Source organism: Pongo abelii, chromosome 10 (assembly GCF_028885655.2).
Source record: "Pongo abelii isolate AG06213 chromosome 10, NHGRI_mPonAbe1-v2.0_pri, whole genome shotgun sequence".
NCBI lineage: Eukaryota > Metazoa > Chordata > Mammalia > Primates > Hominidae > Pongo > Pongo abelii.
In genome coordinates, this window is record NC_071995.2 from 116378143 (window position 1) to 116401067 (window position 22925).

Below are 22925 nucleotides of genomic sequence, written 5' to 3' on the forward strand. Positions count from 1 at the left end.
TTTAACAAGGCTGGGTACGGTGGCTCACGCCTGTAATCCCAGGACTTTGGGAGGCCAAGGTGGGTGGATCACCTGAGGTCAGGAGTTCGAGATGAGCCTCACCAATATGGTGAAACCCCGTCTCTACTAAAAATACAAATATTAGCCGGGTGTGGTGGTGTGCACCTGTAGTCCCAGCTACTCAGGAGGCTGAGACAGGAGAATTGCTTGAACCCGGGAGGTGGAGGTTGCAGTGAACCAAGATCACACCACTGCACTCCAGCCTGGGCGACAGAGTGAGACTCCATCTCAAAACAACAACAACAAAAAAAAACTTTAACAGAAAATGCCAAATTACCTTCCCCAAATGTTGAGTTCAGTTCATACTCCTATGTCAAGGTATATGGGGATTTCATCTTTCATTCTACAATTCTGCCTAGGTCCTCATATTAATTAGCAGTGATGATGAGAAATGCAAATAAAGGTAGCCACTGTACTTTATTATTACTGTATTGAATAATAATTCAAGGAGCCCAGACTTGTTGAGGCCTTCAATGAAACTGTCACCCTGCTAAGCTTTGTCCATGTATTATGACATTTCTTTCTAAAACAATTATCTAAGGTGGGTACTATTATGATCTCCATTTTATAGACGAGAACACTGAGGCCCAGAGAGGCAAGTTACTTGCCCAGCATCACACAGACATTAAATGGTAAAGCTGAGATTTGAACCTAAGCAGCTTGGCTGCAGAGCCCATACTCTAACTGCCATGCTGAAGTGCTTTTACCCAAACGACCCCTTAGCCCAGTCCCCAGAGAGCCAGGACCTTGTCATGGCCTGTCATGGAGCAGAGGGGGATAAGGTGGCACGCTAGCACAGCAAATTGTCAGGCACCCCTCCTTGAAGACTCTGGCTGAGGGAAGGAAGGAGCTAAGGGACGCCCTGATTACTCCTGGCTAGGCAGGTCTCTTGTCTGAAGATGCCAGCAGATTCTTTAAGGGATGAAAAGAGCTGTGGTCCTTTTGTGCACAGTTCTCCCGTAAAACGGCCCTTCCCCATCCCCTGGTCCACAAACAAGTGCCAAACAATTTCAGAGAAAATACTCCTGAAGCCAGTGTCTCCAGGGAGTGAAGTGGCTATTGGAAAGCATCGGGCCCACTCCCCCCAGGTGTGGGCGGTCATGGGAAGTCTAAAGGTCTTTTTTTTCCCTTCATCCCCTTCTGAAGAAGTAAAAATGAACAACCCTGGAGATGGCGGTGGGAGCCTTCTGTCTGTGGAAATGCCGGGCAATGAATCGGTGGCACTTACTAAGACGATTCAGCTGGTGACTCACATTGCAGTCCTTGATGGCTGCCAGGTGAGTGTCCCCCACACTAGGTGGATACGAGGCTGTTAAATTCAGACTTGAACTTAACAAAAAACCCAAAGTTCCAAGAATTCAAACTATGCACCATCTCTGTGGACATAACCCAAATCAAAACAGTGTGGACAGGTGCTGTGATTGGCTTGTCCTCAGATGGATGGATGGTTGCATGGGGGTGCTGCCCAGGTGTGGGGCGGGGCCTCTATTTGCCTCCTGGCCACTCACTCATGCCTGGTTAAGCTTAGAGGTGTGAGCTGTGGCCAAGGACCTGGGATTTTTTTCATAGTGTGAAGCTTGTTGACTCAGAAGGAAATCAGGCGCTAGAGCAGAGTATCCAATGGAACTTTCAGTGATGATGGAAATGTTCTACACCTGAGCCATTCAGTATGGCAGCCACCAGCCACATGTGGCTACTGAGCCCTTGAAATGTGGCTAGTGTAACCGATAAGCTAATTTTTAAATTATATTTAATTTTAATTCATTTAAATGTAAATAGCCACACATGGCTAGCAGATACTATATTGAACAAAACAGATGTAGACTCTGGTTCCAACTGGTCATGCCAGTCCCACCAGCCTTCTTGAAGCCAGCTGCAGTGCCACAAATAGGGGCCTAGCACAGGAACTGGGCCAGGCTGGACCCTGGAAGAGATGGGGAGATCCTTAGCTCTCGTCTACCTGAAGGAAGAAAAATATCCCATTCTTAGGTCTAATGACAAAGGAGGTCAAGAAGCCACAGTGTCCCATGAGTGGCTTCTCTACTACCATCTCATAGCCCAGTGCATACTCCCTGACAGCCCAGGTGCCTTGGAATTCCTGAGCTAGAGGAACCTTCCAGATCATCCTGTCCAACTACATCTTTTCAGAGGTGAGACACAGCAAGAATGCAACAAACCTGTATCTTGACTCCAGGAGTCCAGACTGCTCGGTGACGGCCCTGTTCTCACATCTGGGTTAAAACTCAGTATGCAGCCCTGCTCAGACATGTGCCCCTAAGATCTCCAGCACAGGATCTCGCTGCCAATTGTAACTAATTTAGCTCATAAGACAACTGTCAGCTCCAGAGCCAATGGCTCCCTTCTGTGACTTAGACTTAGGCGAAGACCCTGGGTTGTAGCTTGCCAAAAGACAGTCTCTAAGAGTTCCTGCACCAATTTGAGCCTCTGTTTCTTCATCTGTAAAATGAGATGATAATGCTTACCTTGTGGCTGTTCCAAAGATTAAATAAGTGATATAGGGTAATTGCTTAGGATACGATAAGGGTCAGTCCACATACTTCTTTGCCCCTCTCTGGTCATTGACCCATTCGCTTTCCAGCAGAGACTTGCTGCATCAGGGCTCTGGTGTGAACCCACCCTCTCCCTAATCTCTGCCCCTCCAAGGCTGCACCCCCCATGTCTCCCCAAGCATGGAGGTACCTGGCAGGTTGAAGTTCTTCTGCTGCCGTGTGCACTGCGGGGAAGGGTGTAGGGGAGAAGGCGGCGTGGCACTAGGAGGGAGGGGGGGTGCTGGCGAGGAGGGCGTGGAGGACGTCGTGGAGGAGGGGTTGCTGCTGGAGTCTGGCTGGTAAGGGACAGGGATGTGGTCCTGCAGAGAGAAAACAGGGTAGGAGTCAGGGACAGGCAGGGAAGCAGAGACACAGCAGAAAGAGTGGGCTGAACAGGAGAGGCCCCCACCCCAGCCCCCGCAACAATTCTTGCCCTTTCTTCAGCCACCAGATCCTTCCGAAGTCCCTCCTGCTTCATCAGCCCCACTGGGCTGCATCCAGCTGTGGAAGGAACAGCCTCTGGAGTCGAATTCCTGTCCACTGCTTGGACCCCAGAGTGAAAGGTGACCACGTAATGAAAACCACACAGGTGACAACCACGCACCCTGTGTCTCTTTGATCCTGAAAAACCCCATGCAGAGGTGTCCAGAGTACCCCTCCCACCCCAACACCTCTCCTGCCAAGTGTTTATTAAAGAATCAACAGTCTGACAGCTCCAGAGAGAATGTGAGAGTGAGCCTTCAGCATCTTAGCTCGGGTCACAGCTGGAACCAGCACTGCCTCTCCTCACCCCAGACCAGCTCAAAAACAAGGAGAGAGATAGAATCCATGTGTGCATTTTCGGAATGGCCTGCTGGGCTTCTGAGCAGAGTAGTAGGTTGAACAGTGTCCCCCAAAAGACGTCCATCCAGGACCTCTGAATCTGATCGTATTTAAAATAAGGGTCTTTGCAGACATAACTTAAGGTAAGGATCCTGAGATGAGATCATCCTGGATTCGGGTGAGTCCTAAATCCAATGACAAATATCCTAAATCCAATGACAAATATCCGAATCATCCTGGATTCAGGTGAGTCCTAAATCCAATGACAGACACATGGAGAGGAAAGTCACATGAAGATGGAGGGAGAGATTGGAGTGATGCAGACACAAGCCAAGGATTGCCGGAGCCACCAGAGACTGGGAAAGAGGCATGAAACAGATTGTCCTTCAGAGCCTCTAGAAGGCAACCCTGCTGGCATCTTGACATTGAATTTCTGGCCTCGCATTGTGTGAGAATAAATTTCTGTTGTTTGAGCCACCAAGTTTATGCTCTTTTGTTACAGCAGCACCAGGAAATTAGTATCAGCAGGATCCGGAGTCAGGAAAACCTGGACTCAAATTCCACAGCCACCTCTTTTCTGTACATCCTGGGCAAAATGCCCAACCTTTCCATTCCTCGGTTTTGTCCTCTGTAAAATGGGAATAATGATAACATCAAGTGCACAGGGCTGCATGAAGATGAAATGATGTGGAGGCTTGGGAGGCAGGGAGGCAGGCAAGGAGGAACAGTAGCTGATGTGGAGGAATGGGAGGGAGGGAGGCAGGCAGGGAGGAACAGTAGCTGTATGCATTTGCAGGCATGTTCTCCTGGAAAGGGATAGATTGGTGCTGCCTGAAGCTTGAAAAGCATTTCACCTCTTTGGGACTTTTTGCTTTCACCAGATGGCAAGAGATGAGCAAAAGCAGCAAACCTCCACATGACATAAAAGGGATTCCTGCCTCTCAAAGCCAGCAGAGCTAAGTGTTCCCAGGGGAGCCTTCATCTGTTCACCCACAGGACAGTGGTCACTTGATCCCTCCATTACTCAGAGGTCCACTACTCATGTGGACCAGGTACTCAAAGATGGTTTAGTGTGGTCAACAGGTATGCTTATCTGCCAACTCCAAGAGTAGGTGTGGCGAACACCCAATAGCAAAGGAGGTCAAGGGCAGAGGGGAAATGGACATTCTCTGTCTAGATGCTTACTGGGTGTCCAGCCAGGTTGTACATTTCACCTTCCCAAAGCCCACGCCACTGCCGCTAGATCCACACTGCTTCTGGGTCAGTGAGTCTCTCCTTATACTTTTTTTAAATTTTATTTTTATTTATTTATTTTTGTTTTTTGAGATGAGGTCTCATTCTGTGGCCTGGGCTGGAGGGTAATGGCACGATCATGGCTCACTGTAGCCTCAGCCTTCTGGGTTCAAGCGATCCTCTCACCTGAACGTCCTGAGTAACTGGGACCACAAGCGTGCACCACCATGCCCAGCTTTAAAACACCTTTTTTTGTAGACACAGTGTCCCACTATGTTGCCCAGGCTGGTTTCAAACTCTTGGGGTCATGCGATCTGATCCTCCCACCTCAGCCTCCCAAAGTGCTGGAATTACAGGTGTGGGTCAACGCAGTCGGCCTCCTTATCCTTAACATGGGCTAAGAACATCCACCTTGTAGGTCTGTTGTGAAGTTTAAATGAGTTATGTATGTACCTACCTCCTTCGTATTGAGTAGAGGTGCTTTGTCATCAATAAATGGTGGCTATTACGTTAATGATAGTATGTTTCTATAATTAAACTTTTTATTTTGAGATCATTGTGGATTCACATGTAGTTGTAAGAAGAGAGAGACCTTATGTTTCCCTTACTCAGTTTTCTCTACTGATAACATCTTATGAAACTCTAGTACAATATCACAGCCCAGATACTGAACTGATACAGTCAAGATACAGAACAGATCCATCAAAACGAAGATCCCTCATGTTGCCCGTTTATAGCCATACCCATTTCCTACCCTCTCCTCACCATCCTCCCTCCATATTTAACCCCTGGCACCTCTAATCTATTCTCCATATCTGTCCAGTATAATAAACACTAGCTGTATGTGGGTTTTTTTGAGATAGAGTCTTGCTACATTACCCAGGCTGGTCTCAAACTCCTGGACTCAAGCAATCCCATTGCCTCAACCTCAATCCCAAGTAGCTGGGATTAGAGTTGCATACCCTGGTGCCCAGCTCTATTCTCTGTTTCTATAATTTTATCATTTCACTGTTTTATAAGTGGAATCATACAGTATGTAACCTTTTCAGATTGCCTTTTTTCACTCAGAACAATTCTCCGTAGATTCATCCAAGTTGTTGCATGTATCGATAGTTTCTTCCTTTTGATTGCTGAGTTTCTTCCTTTTGACTGATTGCTGAGTAGTACTCTATGATATGGATGTACTAGAGTTTGTTTAACCATTTGCCCATGGAAGGACATCTAAGTTGTTTCCTATTTTTTGCTATTGTGGATAAAGCTGCTATAAACATTTATTAACAGGATTTATGTGAACATATGTTTTTATTTCTCTGGAATAAATGCTCAGAAGTGTAGTTTCTGGATAATATAGTAATAACATGTTTAGTTTTAAAAGAAAATGCAAAAACTGTTCTCTAGAGTAGCTGCACCATTTTACACCAGCAATGTAGGAATGACTCATTTTTCTCTGCATCTTAGCCAGTGTTTGGTGTTGTCACTATTTGTTATTTTAGCCTTTCTAATTGGAGTGTAGTGATATCTCATTGTGCTTTAATTTGCATTTCCTAATGGCTAAGATATTGAACATCTTTTCATGTGCTTACTTGCCATCGGTATATCCATTTTGGTCTTGATGACTGTATCTATATAAGAAGTCTTGAGATCAGGTAGACTGATTCCTCTCACTTTATTTTTCAAAAGAATAAAGCTATTGTAGATATTCTAGTTCCTTTGTCTTTTCACAAACTTTTAGAATAATCATGTCTTTATTTATAAAAATAATCTTTCTGGGATCTTGTTATAAATTGTGTTAAACCTATATATGAATTTTGAGGAGAACTGACTTCTTAACTATGTTGAATCTTCCAATCCATGAACATGGTATGGGTATCAGTTTCCTAGGGCTGTTGTAACAAAGTACCATAAACTGAGTGGGTTAAAACAACAGAAATTTATTCTCTCACAATTTTGGAGGGCAAAAGTCCCAAGTCAAAGTATTGGCAAGGCCGTGTCTCAGGATCCCTCTGAGACTTTAGGTAGAATCCTTCTTTGCCTCTTCCTACCTTCTGGTGGTAGCCAGCAATCCTTGTCATTACTTGGATTGCAGTTGCGTCACTCTAATCTCTGCCTTTGTTGTCACATGGTGCTCTCCCTGTGTGTCTCTGTTTCTCTTCTCCTCTTCTTATAAGGCCGAAAGTCATATCGGATTAAGGGACCACCCTTCCAGTATACCCTCATCTAAACTTGATTATATCTGCAAAGTTCCTATTTCCAAAGATCACATTCACAGGTCCCGGAGGTTAGGACTTTAGCATACCTTTGTGGGGAATACAGTCTGACCCACAGTGGTATCTGTCTCCATTTCTTTTGATCTTTGTTTCCTTTCACCATCATTTTGTAGTTTTTGGCGTACAAGCCCTATACATGTTTTATCAGATATACACCAAAGTATTTCCATTTTGTTCAGCAATTGTAGATGGCATGTTTCTAATTTAGGTTTCCATATGTTAATTGCTAGTATATAGAAATATAACTGATTTGGGCCAGGCATGGTGGCTTGCGCCTGTAATCCTAGCACTTTGGGAGGCCGAGATGGGCAGATCACAAGGTCAGGAGTTCAAGACCAGCCTGGCCAATATAGTGAAACCCCATCTCTACTAAAAAATACAAAAATTAGCCAGGTGCGGTGGCACACACCTGTAGTCCCAGCTACTTGGGAGGCTGAGGCAGAAGAATCACTTGAACCTGGGAGACAGAGGTTGCAGTGAGCCAAGATCATACCACTGCACTTCAGCCTGGGTGACAGAGCGAGACTCTGTCTCAAAAAAAAAAAAAGAAGAAATATAACTAATTTGTATTGATTGTGTATTCTGTGACCTTGCTGAATTCACTAATTAGTTCTAAGAACTTTTTAAGAAATATATTCTTTGGGATTTTTGTATTTTCTTTGGGATTCTCTGCATAGATGATGTCATTTGCAAATAAGGACATTTTTATTTCTCCCTTTCCAAACTGCATGTCTTTTTTCCTTTTCTTGCCTTACTGCATTGGCCAGAACTTCCAGCACTGTGTTGATAACAATGCTGAGAGTGGATGTCCTAGCTTGTTCCCAGTTATAGAGGAAAACATTCAGTTTTTCATCACTAAGTATAATGTTAGCTGTAGTATTATTTTAGGTGCTTTTACCAAGTTGAGGAATTTCCTCATTTTTACTTTTCTGATTTCTTTTATCATGAATGGTTGTTGAATTTTGTCAAACAATTTTTTGTATCAATTGATATAACCATGTTATTTTTTATTCTTAGCTTGTTAATATGGTGAATTATGTTAATTGCTTTTTCAGATATTGAACCAGTCTTATATCCCTGGAATAAACTCCACTTGTATATATTGCTGAACTCTATTTTCTAAGTATTTTGTTAAGAATTTTCACAACTATATTAATGAAGGATATTAGTCTGTAGTTTTCCCTTTTTGTACCCTGGCTTTAGAATCAGGGTAATATCAGTATATATCATGAATTGGAAAGTATACTCTTCTATTTTTTGGAAGAGATTGTGTACAGTTGGTGTTAATTCTTCTTTAGACATTTGGTAGTATTCTCCGGTGACACCATCTGGAGATTTCTTTTTTTGGAGTAAGATAGTTTTAAAATTACAAATTCAGTTTCCTTAATGTTTACAGGGCTATGCAAATTATACATTTCATATTGGGTGAGTTGTGGAAGTTTGTGATTTTCAAGAAACTGGTTTATTTCATTTAAGCTACAAAATGTATATGTGTAGCATTGTTTGCATATTTTCTTTTTATCCATTTGATGACTGCAGGGTCTGTGGTGATGTCCCATCTCATTCCTGACAATGGTAATCAGAGTTTTATCTTTGTTGGTCTTGCTACAGGTTTGTCAATTTTATTTTTAATTTCTGTTTTATTTTTCCTGCCTTCCTGTGAGTTAGTTAAACATTTTTTAGAGTTTCATCTTGACATAGCTAATTTTTGAGTGTATCTCTTTGTATAGCTTTTTAAATGGCTGCTGTAGGTATTATATTATATATGCATAACTTATTGCAGTCTACTGGTATTGACATTTTACCAGTTTGAGTGAAGTGTTCCTTTATGTCCTTACCCTCCCCCTTTAATAATTGTCTTAAATATTTCCTGTACATATATATAGAACCACATCAGAAAGTGTTATAACTTTTGCTTCAACTATCAAGCATAATTTGAAAATTTAAGAGGAGAAGGTATAGGTACTATTGTATCTAATAGTATTTGTACACTTTTTATTGTTTCTTGATTTTCCAAGATTCTTTATTACTCCTTTTCTGTTTAGAAAACACTTTTAAGTTATTCTTTCAGGGTAACTATACTTACGACAAATAGTCTTAGTTTTCCTTCATCTGACAATGTCTTGATTTCTCTTTCATTTTTGAAGAATATTTTCACTATGCATAGAATTCTGAATTGAAAACTTTTCTTTCAGCACTTGAAAAAATGCTGTGCCATTTTCTTCTGGCCTCCGTGGTTTCTGAAGAGAAATTTGTCATTTGAATGGTTTCTCCAATAGGTAAAGTATTGTTTCTCTGTTGTTGCTTTCAAGATGCTTTTGTCTGTCTTCAGTTTTCAGAAGTTTGACATGACATATCTTAGCATGGATTTCTTTGGGTTGATCTTCTTTGGTGTTTTCTGAGATTCTTTAATCTGTAGGTTTATGTCTTTTGCCCAGTTTGGGAAGTTTTCAACCATTATTTCTTTAAGAACATTTTCAGCTCTGTCCTCTTTCTCCTCTTCTCTCTTTCCAGGACACCAATGACACCAATGTTAGATTTTTTATTATAATCCGCAAGGGTCCTTGATACTCTGCTCAGGCCATTTTCTCTCTGTTATCCAGACTGTGTAATTTCTATCACTCTATCTTCAAGTTCACAAATTCTTTCCTCTGCCCCATCCATCTTGTTATTGAATCCATCCATTGAATTTTTTATCTGGTTATTGTATTTTCTAATTGTATGTTCTAAATTTTCTAAATGCTTCTTCTTTTTATCTTCCGATTCTTTGCTGACACTTTCTGTTTCTTTTCAGGGACTTCTTATGTTTTCATTAGTCTCAAGAATGTTCATAATTGCTTATTGAAGTATTTTTATAATGAATGCTTTAAAAGTGTCATCAGATAATTCTAAAATCCCAGTCATCTCAGCATTGGCTTCTATTGATTGTCTTTCTTTTTCTATTCAGCTTGAGATCTTTCTGCTTCTTGCTATGACAAGTAATTTTCAACTGAAGCCTGAACACGTGAGTATTATGTTGTGAGACTCTGGATCTTATTTAAACCTCTTGTTTTTGCTGGATTTCTGTGACATTGCTCTAGCAGAGAAAGGGGAGGTACTGCCTTGCTATTGCCAGGGATGGGTAGAAATCTAAGTTCTCCATTCAGCTTCTGTTAGTCCCTGAAGAGGGGAGGAGTTCCTCATTATTGCTGGGCAGAGGTTGAAATCCAGCTCCCCCATAGACCTTTGCTGATACCACTCTTGCTGGGAGGGGTAAGAATGCCAAAAAGCAGGGAGCAGACTTGTTAATGATGGTGGTGGTAAAAGCTCTGACTCTCCACTAGGTCTCCTCGAATCCTACCTCAGCAGGTGTGGGAGGGAGTGCTGCATTATTGCTGGGTGAGGGGGGGTGTTCTTTCCCACCAGTAGGGGATGACAGTCCCTACTCAGCCTTCTCTAACACCAGCCTGGCAGGAGGATTGGGATGCCAGGGTTCAGCTTGACAAGGATGGGAGTCTAGACTCCCTACTTGATCTTTGCTGTTATGGGTAGGTAGGGCAACAGATTTTTCTGTGGTGTTTGGCTGGGGTAGGATGGTTATTGGGTAAAAGTTTTCTTGCTAAGCTGTCCCTTTCCTGGGCCTTTAACTAGATGGGGCAGGCTTTTATTGGGGCTTTTTTTGTTTTCACTCATTGACACATCCAGGTTGCCAGCTTCTTCAGTTCTAAGTCTGGGATACATGAAGCTAAAAGAAGTCTCAGGCGGCCAGGTGTGGTGGCTCATGCCTGTAATCCCAGCACTTTGGGAGGCCGTGGCAGGTGGATCACAAGGTCAGGAGTTTGAGACCAGCCTGGCCAACATAGTGAAACCCCATCTCTAATAAAAATATTTTAAAAATTAGCCAGGCATGGTGGCAGGTGCCTGTAGTCCCAGCTACCTGGGAGGCTGAGGCAGGAGAATCGCTTGAACCCGGCAAGCAGAGGTTGCAGTAAGCTGAGATTGCACCACTGCATTCCAGCCTGGGCGACAGAGTGAGACTCCATCTTTAAAAAAAAAAAAAAGAAGTCTCAGGGAACTCGCCACTGTGTCATTGCTTGGGTTCCTAGCTGGTCTGCCTCCTTCTTGCCCTCTTTCAGAGTGGTCTTATGTTTATTTTATACACAATGTCCATTGTTTTTAGCTGTACATTTGACCCTTGAACAACACAGGTTTGCATTGCAATGGTCCACTTATATGTGAATTTTCTTCCACCTCTGCCACTTCTGAGGCAGTAAGACCAACCCCTCCTCTTCCTCCTTTTCCTCAGCCTACTCAACATGAAAACGACAAGGATGAAGACCTTTATGATTATTTGTGTCCACATAATGAATAGTAAATATATATTTCTTCCTTATAATTTTCTTAATAACATTTTCTTTTCTTTAGCTTACTTTATTGTAAGAATATAGCATATAAGACATAGAACATACAAAATACATGTCAATAAACTCTGTGTTATTGGTAAGGCTTCTGATCAACAGTGGGCTATTAGCAGTTAAGTTTTTGGGGGCATCAACAGTTATATGTGGAGTTTCAACTGTGGGGGTAGGGTTGGCATTTCTCACCCCCACATTTTTCAAGGGTCAACTGTACTTACTGGGAGGAATACGGAAAAGTACAATTACTCCATCTTCCTGGAAGCAGAGTAACTAGTATTGTTAGTTCATTTAATCTTGACAGCAAACCTGCAAGTTAGGTGCTATCTATGGAGGGAGAAACTAGGCTCTCTCCAGAGAGTCTCGGAGAAAGGGAGACTCAACTATGATTGTGTAGACAAAGAAATGGATACTGGCCCCATGGACAATTAACATTCCCAAGCTATAGAATTTTCCTTGGAATAACAGATCTCCCCAATTTGATCTCTGACCCCATGTGGGAGAAATAAATGCGAGTCCCAGTAGAAGGCAGGGGACATCTGACCACTTGGACATAGTCTTACTCTTACTATTTTAGGCAAGGCTATGCTCTAGTTCATTCTAACCACCTGCCAGGCAAGACCACCTTGAAGGTAACTCTGATCCAACATTAGTAGAAAGGCATCAGGAAGCCTTCTCACTCTATCTCAATTTATCTAATGATAATTGCATTTCCATAACAATGGACATATTAGTGTAAGGAATAATATGTCAGTGACTTGTGGAGTGAAGATTTATCATTTATGACTATGATATAGAGAGAAGCTCCCACTTGGCCCAGGGGGCAGGTGAGGTTTTTCAAGGAAGTTGGGGGCCAATTATATTACATGAGGAAAAGAAAGTCAGGCATCTATCCACCCTCCCAAGCCTTGCTCTTTGAACTTGCTGGAAAATTTCAAGAAGTTTCCATAGATGCTCTGCAAAAAGATGGTCATTGTCTAACTTTAAAAAAAAAACCATATAGGCTTGTGCTTCTACATGTACATTTGTCAGCTTATCTGTCTCATCCTCTAGACTAGGCGCTCCCTGAGGACAGGGAGTATGTTATATGCATCAGCACTTAGCAATGAGCCAGTCACACAGTCACATGGTGGCCCCTCAATAAATGCGTGCTGAATGAAAGAAAAAAGAAAGGAAGAAATGAAAAGAGGAATGGTTGTATGGAAGAACAGGAGAGAGGAATAGAGGACGAAGATCTATTTCCTCCCACTAGACTGTTACTTATTCATCTTGGAATCTGCAAAACTAAGCACAGAAACAAAAACATAGGAGGTAACTAATCGATGTTATATGAATGAATGAATGAACTAAGCAACTGAAAGGAAGAAAGGATAGAGGGAAAGAGGGAGAGAGGGAGACAAAATTGTCTTTATGGTGGAAGGACTTATCTCTACCCCTTTGAGGACAGACTCATTAATATATATGGTACTCACTTCTCCTGGCAGAATTGTTACAACAGGAGGGAAAATCTCTTCTGCAGTTTAAACCCACATCTGTGTCTGAATGGGACCAGCAGCTGGCGGTTGTGTTCCATCAGAAGGAAACTTACTAAACTCTACCAGATCATGCAGGGAGAGGCTAATGGCATAATTCCTCTTTCTGAACATAGATGAGAGCTGGAAACATCCATCAGAGACCATCCAGTCCAACTACTTCATTCTGTAGGAGGCGATGCTGAGACTGTAAGGTGGGAGGAATGGCCTCCTGGAGTCACACAGAGCATTAGTGGCCCAGGTCCCAAGTCGTGGCTCAGAAGCAGAAACACAAGGTTGTGCCAAGTAATAAGAAATTCACATCTGACTCTGAAACTCAAATAGAAACACGTTCATCACCCAGGTTTCCACTTCAGCCAGCTGAGCACTGATTTGGACATGGTGGTGATGGTCACACTGTTCTCCCATGGACACTTTCTAAGGAAACTGTCCTCACCCTCCAACCCAACAGCCTTTGTCCAATGGACTGTCCTAAACAGACACACTTGTCTTGCGACCTCCATAGCCCACTCCCAACACAGGATCATAGGCCAGAGCATAATGGCAGCTGACCAGTGACCTATAATATGGGATGGAATGATGAGATAGGCCATTAGGAAGAAGAGCAGTGAGCATTAGGAGCAAAGGCTGAGATAAGATGAGGTTCAAAGAGAACAGGGGAGCCACAACAGGCCAGAAAACAAAGAAGCCAAAGGCCATAAGGAGTAGGAACTATATGGAGGCAGAAGCAATGATAGAGGAAAGAAAGACAAAAGTAGAAGATGAGGAAACCAGCCAACAGTAACAACACATCAGAGCAGACCCACAAAGAGTAGCTAAGTCAGGGTCATGATGGAAGACCAGAACAATGGCCCATGGGCTTGCTTTGGGTCCAAGGAGCTGGATTGAGCTAAAGACCATCCTCTGCATCTAGTTTCATGAGGCCCAGCTCCTAAATGATGATTTCCCTTTCTCTGAATTGCCCCCATGTCCATCCTTTACAAAAGACAACTCATTTTGCTGAGCCAGCCTAGGCGGGTCTCTGTACCTTGCAACCAACCAACAAAAGCAAACCAGCATGCAGCCACTTCAAACAGCTTGAATACAGCAGGCAGAGATTCAGCCTCTGCCACTACTGCAGATGGTATTTTTGATGGCTTGATGTGGAAGTACAAGGGTTGTAGCTTGGTCCCATAAGGAATTGGCAGATGCTACTGTTGCTGCTTCTCCTCCCTCCCCCTCCTCCATTCTCCTCATCCACCCCACTCTGTCTTCCTCTTCTTCCTCCGTCTTTCTCCTTCTCTTCCTCTTCCTCCTTCCTTTCCTCCTCCTTCCTTCTTCCTATTCCTCCTACCTCTTCCTTCTCCTCTTTCTCTGTCTTCTTCATCATCAAGCTACTTCCATGCCCTGAGTATTCAGAATTTGACTAAAATCCTTTATACATATCATACATCTAATCCTGTCTGCAACCCCAATGATACCTCCTATTATGTCTATTTTACATAAAGGAAAACAAAGGCAGACAGATCTTGAGATAACTGGCCCACAGTCATACAGCAAGTTAAAGAGCTGAGTTGCAAGCTCAGACTTCCTGATTCCAAAATCTACACTCTAACCACTGTGCTAGGTGAAAAAGCAGGGCCTTTGTGAACCTGGATTGACTGAACTAGACAGGAGACAAGACAAAGAGCAGTGAAAAAAAAATCTTCAGACCAAATTGGCTCAGAAATTTATTGCACTAACCACATCATTGCCTGACAAGAAGAATCTGTGTGAAGCCAGTGAGAAGGGAAAGGGGAAAAAATAACCCAGTCCTATGATAGATCTTGTCCACCTTCATGTCGAAGCTGCTTTCTTAATAGAGGTTAATTTATTTCCCTTATCAAATTCTCCTGCTGGCAGACAAGCAGAACAATGTCACAGTCACTGATCTGTCTGACCTATGTTTCAGTTTCATCTGACACCAAGAGGCTCATTGTGCCTGTAAAGCCAGAGAGAAAGGTCTCAAGGTGGTTCTGAGCTCCTCGTCCCTCAAAATGTCACAAAGCAAAGAATGGGTTCTAAGGGATGCACAATTATTATACTTCCCAGAAGCCTCGCCATTTGAATTTGCTCAGCCCTCCCAGCAGTGGAGATCCCCTCTCCTAGAGACCTATATCTTTTGCAAATAACAAAGGAAAAGTGGACATGGCCTGATGTTTTGATCAGAGGCCCCCAAATTTAAGCTGATAATAATAGCTAGAATCTCCTGGATATTAGCTATGGGCCAGGAAGTACACTGAGTGCATTTAAATGTTGATTATTGAATTCCATCCTCATAACAACTATCTGAGGTTGGTGTTCTTATTGGCTGCCACGGGCTCTTTAAAACATGACTACAAATCCGTGGACTCTTCCCACTAAGAGTTGAGGTCTGTGTTTCTTCCCTTTGAATCTGAGCAGGCTTGTGACTGCTTCCATCAGTAAAGTGCAGCAGAAGTGACACTGTCAAAGTTCCACCTGTTTGCTAATTCAGTTGCTCTTTGAGCCATGAGCTGCCATGTAAGAAGCCCGACTACCCTGAGGCAGCCATATTGTGAGGACACCCAATCATTACAGCAAGTCCATATACAGGTGCTCTAGTTGACATCTCTGCTGAACCCAGGCTTTGACTCAACCCAGCCCAGGCACCAGACATGGAGTGAAAGATCCTCTAAATCAGGGGTGAGAAAACCTTTTCTGTAAAGAATCTGACAGTAAATATTTTAGACTTTGCAGGCCATGCAGTCTCTGTCATGACTACTCAACTCTGACATTATAGCACAAAAGCAGCCACAGAAATATGGGTATGGCTGTGTTCCAATAAAATTTTATTTACAAAAGTAGGTTGTGGGCTGGATTTGGCCTGTGGGCCATAGTTTGTCAATCCCTGTTTTAGATGACTCCAGCCCTTACCTGTGTGAGTCTTCCCAGTTGATTCCCATTATGGAGCAGAGACAAACCATTCCCTCTGCTCTCTGTCCTAATTCCTGACCTACAGATTCTGTGAGTATAATAAAAGGATGATTGTCATATGCCACTAAGTTTGGGTGGTTTGTTGTGCTGCAGTAGATAACTGGAACAGCCCCATTTTACATACAGGAAAACTGAGGCTCAGAGAGATTAAGTTACTTGCTCAGTCTCACAGCTAATAAGCAGAGGAAGCCCTGGCTGGCTGCCAGGTTTGCCTGATTCCAGAAGCCAACTTCACTCAGCTATTGAAATTATGCCACAAGGAGCCAGATGGTAAATGGCTTCGAGATAAAAATGGCGGGTGAGATAGCTTAAGAGCAAAGGGACACATGAGCTTTGTGGGAAGACATGGCAGGAGAGGTCAGAGACAGAGGAGGGACCAAATTATGCATGGCCTTTCAGGCTGCAGTAGAGTCTGATTTGTTTTCTAGATGCAATCGAAAGCTATTGGATGGTTTTTAAGCAGGGCATGACATAATTCAAATTACATTCATTAAGTATCACTCTGGCTGCTGTGTGGGAAATGGATTGGGAAGGGGGCAATCCTCTCTCTGTGTGTTGCCATTGAATAGTGACTCAGCTATTATGATGTTCCTCTAGGACCTGAACACAGGTCAGTGCCCTCCCGATCCTTGGGCTGATGCGCTTTTTCCACTGATATAGTTTGGATATTTGTCTCCTCCAAATCTCATGTTGAAATTTGAACCCAATGTTGGAGGTGGGGCCTAGTGGGCGGTACTTGGGTCACAGGGGTGGATCCCTCATGAAGAGTTTGGTCCCTTTTTTTGCAGTAATGAGTGAGTTATCCCTCTATTAATTCCTGCTAGAGCTGGTTGTTTAAAAGAGCCTGGCACCTCTCTTCCTTCCCCTCCTCTCCTCTCCCCTCCCCTCCCCTCCCCTCCCCTCTCCTCTCTCTCTCTCTCTCTCTCTCTCATGCGTGTTTCCTTCCTTCCTTTCGCCATGTGATGCCTGCTTCCCTTCACTTTCCAACATGAGTGGAAGCAGCCTGTGGCCTCCCCAGAAGCAGATGCTGGTGTCAGGCTTCTTGCACAGCCTGCAGAACTGAGAGCCAAATAAACATTTTTCTTTATAAATTACCCAGCCTCAGATATTCCTTTATAGCAATGCAAATGGACTAAGACATCTACCTTCGACATAATGCACGCAAGCTTTGAGATGCTTGGGAAATCACCTGCTGGTGTGTGCAACCTTTGCCTCCTACTGTGAGGCTGGGCATACCCCCAGGATAGATTTGGTACAGCCCCATCAGCAGACCAAATAAAGGATGTGGAAATCAGGCCAGAAATTTCTAGGCCACAATTGAAAGAAAGATGCACAGAGGGGCCCGCTGCTGACCACCTGTCTGAGGGTAGAAGCCAACCAAATTGCCTGTTGCTCAGAGCTCAGGGCCCCCAAAGAAAACCCACCCATCCAGCCTATACCAGAAGCTCAGAAATAGACCCCTATTCTTTGGAGGTCTGATCTGACAGATGTGTCAGAAAGCCCAGAACCATCTGCAAAGTTGGTCCTGGAAGATGGTGTTATGGTTTGGCTGGGTCTCCATCCAAATCTCATCTTGAATTGTAGCTCCCATAATTCCCACATGTCATAGGAGGGGCCCCGTGGGAGGTAATTGAATCATGGGGGCTGGTCTTTCCTGTGCCATTCTCGTGATGGGGAATAAGCCTCACAAGATATGATGGTTTTATAAAGGGGAGTTTCCCTGCATAAGCTCTCTCGTCTGCCACCATATAAGATGTGCCTTTCGCCTTCTGCCATGATTGTGAGGCCGCCCTAGTCACATAGAACTGTGAGTCCATTAAACCTCTTTTTCTTTATAAATTACTCAATCTCAGGTATGTCTTTATCATCAGCATGAAACAGACTAATACAGATGGCAAAACCTCTCAAAGAGCAAAGCAAGTGAGGTCTGGACCACTAAGGAAACTCCTTTTAAGCCTCTCCTCCCATCCGTTGTGCCTTCCTGGACACTCTCATCCATTCTCATTCCGACATGCCCTCTTTCTGAATAAGATTTCTGGCACACAAATCTTTCCACCGATCTCTGGATGTCCCTCAAGCTTTACTCAACACAAACATCACAGAATTAGGGGAGCCGAGATGGGCTAGGAGGGAGCGCCATACTCCCAGATCAACCCTTCCTCCCTCCTACCCCTCACCCAGCAGTGCCAGCCCCACATGCCGAGACCCAGTGGAAGCCCAGCCTTACCTTGTTGATTTTGTTGGTTTTGGGGAGCGTCTGACTGATGTGCAGGTCTGAATACCGAGGTGGCTTCCGTAGAGGGTTGTTGATGTCACATGGAACGGACTCTGTCCGGACTAACCTTGCTGGATCCGTAGGGGTAAAAACATTGATTTGGGAGTTTAAGTATCACTTTGTCTTTGGTTATGCCAGGAGAGCACAGCTCAGATCCCACCTCTTAGGCCCACCCTCCAGACTGGAGGACAATTCACTAAAAGTGATAATCATTCTGTGGTGGGATCAGGTTTGCAACATATTTCTATTGTCCATATATGACTTTTGACAATTAAGATGATAATAATAAAACTAAAGCTATCAGGTTTTTTTAAAATACCATAATTGTTTCATATTGGCAGACTCAAAACTCATTTTAAATACATGAGGTTCCTGATTTTTCAGGGCCTGTGATGAGTGGACAAGTTCATCACGGTGACCTGTCCCTAACTTTCTAACCTCTGTGTTAGGATCATCTTTCATTCCTTTTGGGATTTCTCAGGCCTAAGCAGCCTGCCACACATTGAAATACTTTGTCCTAAACAACCTTGGATCCCTGAAAGAAAGACAGCTGTTCCAGGAAGCTAGGCACATAGTAGATGCTAAATAAATGCTTCCTGATCTAAATCATATCGCCCAAGCCCCTCTCCCTTCTGTTACTTCTGTTACTCACAGGGAACACAGCAAGGGACAAAAATGAGAAGCTCAAAATCAAATTTGATGCCTGGTATTGTTATTTGTTAGCTGTTTTTTGTTTGTTTGCCTTGTGTGTCTGTGTGTGTGTTTTATTTATTTATTTTTTTATTGCAGTGGTGAGGGGAGGGTGTTGGTTGAGCAGTTTAAGCTCCGGATTGACCCAGGGATTTCATTTCTCTGCTTAGCCTGAGCTGCCATCACCATGGAAACTGACTATATTTTCAACTTCCAACCAACGGAGAGAAAAAGCAAGAAGCTGGTGGATTTCTGCAAAGTTCAGTTCGCTCTGAATATACAGACACCTGCCACCTTTGAACAAAAGGCGGCATGGCCTTGAGGGTGGATGGGAGGGAGCCCTTCTTCAAATGTCAGCCTCTGCGAGCCATCACCTTCCAGCAGGCTGCTTCTGTCCATATGGGAATCAGCCTCTAGCAGAACCTTCTACAGAGGAGAATTTGGTGGGAGGCAATTTTTCCAATGAGGCTGACCCAAGGCAGGGTCTCAAGAGAGGTGAGAATTCAGGTTTTAAAATAGCCTCATTGAGTGTATACAGTTATTCAAGGAACAGATGGTTCTCAATTAAGGATGTGGGGTGGGAAGGGCAAGAGAAGGGAGCTGAAGACTTTGCCTTCACTTGCAATTTTCTCTGTTTTTGGAGATAAACAATGCAAAGATCATCGAAAACCAACTGCCCGTTGGCTTTGGGACACATCACAGTGCTTTCAGCAGCAGTTTGCCTCCTTCTTTAAGTTTCCCTTGGGTTCATTCTAAATTAGGGCAGATTCCCAGGAATATGCACTGATCAAGCCCAGGGGAGATGGGAGTGGGAAAATGAGAGGACAGGGAAGAAGGACTCAGTGTCAGGTTAGCAAGTTACTGTATCCTAAAGTTGCTCCCTGGTGATTTGAAGGCTCTGTCCATCCTATAGATGAGGGGCTTGCAGGGAAGCAGCCAGCATGACTTTAAAATATTTTAATAAACTGCTTACATTTAAAAATAAGCATATGGGCCAGGCGCGGTGGCTCATGCCTGTAATCCCAGCACTTTGGGAGGCAGAGGCAGGTGGATCACCAGGTCAGGAGTTCGAGACCAGCCTCACCAACATGGTGAAACCCTGTCTCTATTAAAAATCCAAAAAGCAGCTGGGCATGGTGGTGAGTGCCCGTAATCTCAGCTACTCAGGAGGCTGAGGCAGGAGAATCGCTTGAACCCAGGAGGCGGAGGTTCCAGTGAGCCGAGATCACGCCACTGCACTCCAGCCTGGGCAACAGAGAGAGACTCCGTCTCAAAAAACATTGAATAAATAAAAAATAAGCATATGGCACATAGAATTCTCTATTTGGGCTTTTGTTGGAAATGTCAGAAATGCTGGCAATGTAGGTCCACATAGCTGGAGTGGCTGGCTATCCTCTCTAGATGGCACTTGGGTTTTCCAGTGTCCCACAGCCCCATCTGGCCAACTTCTCTCATTTAGGGCATCTACTTGGCCTTCATAGGCATCTTAGTTTATGTCTGACTCCTGCTCTAGAGCAGTGCTTCTCAGCTTTAAGGTGCATAGGAATTCCCTGCAGATCTTGTTTAAAATGAAGATTCTTATTCAGTAGGTCTGAGGTGGAGCCATAAATCATGCATTTCTAACAAGCTCCCAGGTGCTCCTGATGCTGCTGGTCCACGGACAATGCTTTGAATAGCAAGGATCTGGCCTATGATGCGCAGTAGAACTTTCTGCAATCAAAAAAACGTTCTATATTTGTACCAATATAAGCCCTTGAAATGTGGCTGGTGTGACTGAGTAATTAAATTTGTCTTTTTATTTGATTTTAATTAATCTAAATTTAAATAGTCAAATGTAGCTAGTAGCTACTGTATTGGGCAGCACAGGTCCAGAAACTCCCTCAGAGATAAATTTCAATATGGATAATGGAGTTTGGGGGTGATCACCCCATAGGGCAAGGATCAGGGGAACTATTTTGAAAGCTGGACTACAAAAGTTCCCAAGGCAGTGTCCCTTATAAGTAAGTCCTTGGCAGCCAGGGAAAAGCCTTTCCTTCTGTCTTTCCTTCCAGCCAGATTCATCTTGCTTTTGCAGTGGAATCCTGGTAGCGGCTCTCCCAGTGCTGCTACTTCCCTATGTGGACATGTTGACCCAGACACTCCTAGGGCCCCAGGAGATGGGACACAAATGGCCCAATCCAACAGGCCCAAGACATACCCCTCCTCATGCCTACTTTTGCAAGGCCAATTGATTAAATCTAGAGAACACACAATGGAAAAACACCCAGCCAGTGCTCTTTTTTGGTGGGAAGAAAAGCAATGGGATTGGTGAACAGAAGAGGCTAGAAATTAAGAGAGGAGACAGAATGAGAGAGCAGCAGTTAAGTGGGGAGACAAAGGGGGCTAAAGTGTCCGAGGGACCAGTAGAGGGGCAAGAAATAGGGAGAACAGGCATAGGGGAGGATAAAGGAGACAGATGTCAGGAAGAATGGTGTCAGAGAGAAAGAAACGATGCTGGAAGTATGTGGGCATCAAGAGGTATTCAGAACCAACCTGATGGGACAGCTATGTGGGGGACCTGCAGGAGCCCCACCTCACCCCTACCCCAGGGCAGTAAGTTTTAAATAGTTACCTCCTCGGTGGATGATCAGAAGATGACAGGGTGGGGCTTCTTTGGTGCATTTGTTGTGGCACTTTAACCTGAGAAAGATAAAGAGAGAGAAAGATGGACAGGTGAATGGCTGAGAGAGTGGGTAGATGGGTGGGTGGATGGATGGATGGATGGATGGGTGGATGGATGGATGGATGGATGGGTGGGTGGGTGGATGGATGGATGGATGGATGGATGGATGGATGGATGGATGGATGGATGGGTGGATGAATGGATGGGTGAATGGATGGGCAGACGGATGGGGGATAGATGGGTGAGTAGATGAATGGGTGAATGAATTCACAGATGGATGGATGGGTAGGTGGATGCATAAATTGGTAGATGGATTGATGCATGGGTGGGTGAGTGGATGGTTGGGTGGATAGATTGATAGGTGGCTGAACAGATGGATGGATGGTAGATGGATGGGTGGATGAATAGATGGATAAATGGGTAGGTGGATGGACGGGTGGTTGGATGAGTGGGTGGATAGATGGATAGATAAATAGATGAATGGATGGGAAATGAATGAACAGATAGATTGATGGGTGATGTGTGGATAGATGAGAAAGTGAATGGATAAATAAATGGATAGATGGATGGATGGAAGGATGGATGGATGGATGGATGGATGGATGGATGGATGGATGGATGATGGATGGGTAGGTAGATGGATAGGTGGATAGATGGGATGCCCCCAGTGGTCTGGAAAGCTCTGGGTGCTGTGGATACTAAGATGTGAGATGAGATGGGGCAGCTACTGCAAAGGCATATCCTCAGCAAACCAGGAAATTAACTCTGGAGAGAGGCTTCTAGTATCCCACTCTCTCAGGTAAGTCTTGGGTGGTCCAAGAATGGATGGCAGCTGTTTTATTAGCACTGCCCAACGGACTTCATGTTTTAAAAAATATCAAATATCATGCTTTTCCCATCAGCCTGTATTTATGATCATCATCACAATTCTTCTCATCATCTTCCATTTACTTGAAGACTCATTTTATACCATGTCATTTAATCTTTATAACAACTTCACAAAATGGGCATTATTATCACTCCCATTTCACAGATGGAAAAACTGGGATTAACTGACTTGCCCTGACAGAAAACTGGGGTCGGTGGTCCCGAAGGTGGCCGCTCATTTTTCTTAAAGGCTCAAGCTGTAGGACACATTCAACCAGGGCTTCCAATTATAATGAAATCAGTGCCAGGTATTAAGTTTTAGAGGCATAAAGTTGAAGAGTTTAGAATGATAATGTCTTCCTTTGAGAGGAGCCAAAGGGGACACCTTGCTCTTTCCCCTGGAGTTGCCTAACTTCACAAGGATAATAAAAATCACAAATTACTGCAGCCTGGCTTTGTCCTTTTCTTTTAGAGTTTTATGTCAATAGGATAGATACACGCTGTGGAAGATGCCGTAAGTGCCCCATTCATATCCCCTTGAATTATTTTACCATTTTGCACGTACCAGTCTAACTTCCAGCAGCCAACATCTTTTCCAGAT

At 43.9% G+C, this 22925-nt stretch overlaps 1 protein-coding gene across 1 annotated transcript in view; it reads right to left on the reverse strand.

Moving 5' to 3' along the window:
• Nucleotides 1-22925, reverse strand: part of KSR2 (kinase suppressor of ras 2) — a 506187-nt gene that overhangs the window by 67607 nt on the left and 415655 nt on the right. Inside the window, exons 8-11 of the mRNA XM_063712264.1 lie at nucleotides 21407-21474; nucleotides 20046-20058; nucleotides 18058-18196; nucleotides 2761-2929 (exon numbers count right to left, since the gene is read on the reverse strand). Coding sequence (XP_063568334.1) covers nucleotides 2761-2929; nucleotides 18058-18196; nucleotides 20046-20058; nucleotides 21407-21474 — 389 coding nt within the window. The remainder of the gene's footprint in view (nucleotides 1-2760; nucleotides 2930-18057; nucleotides 18197-20045; nucleotides 20059-21406; nucleotides 21475-22925) is intronic.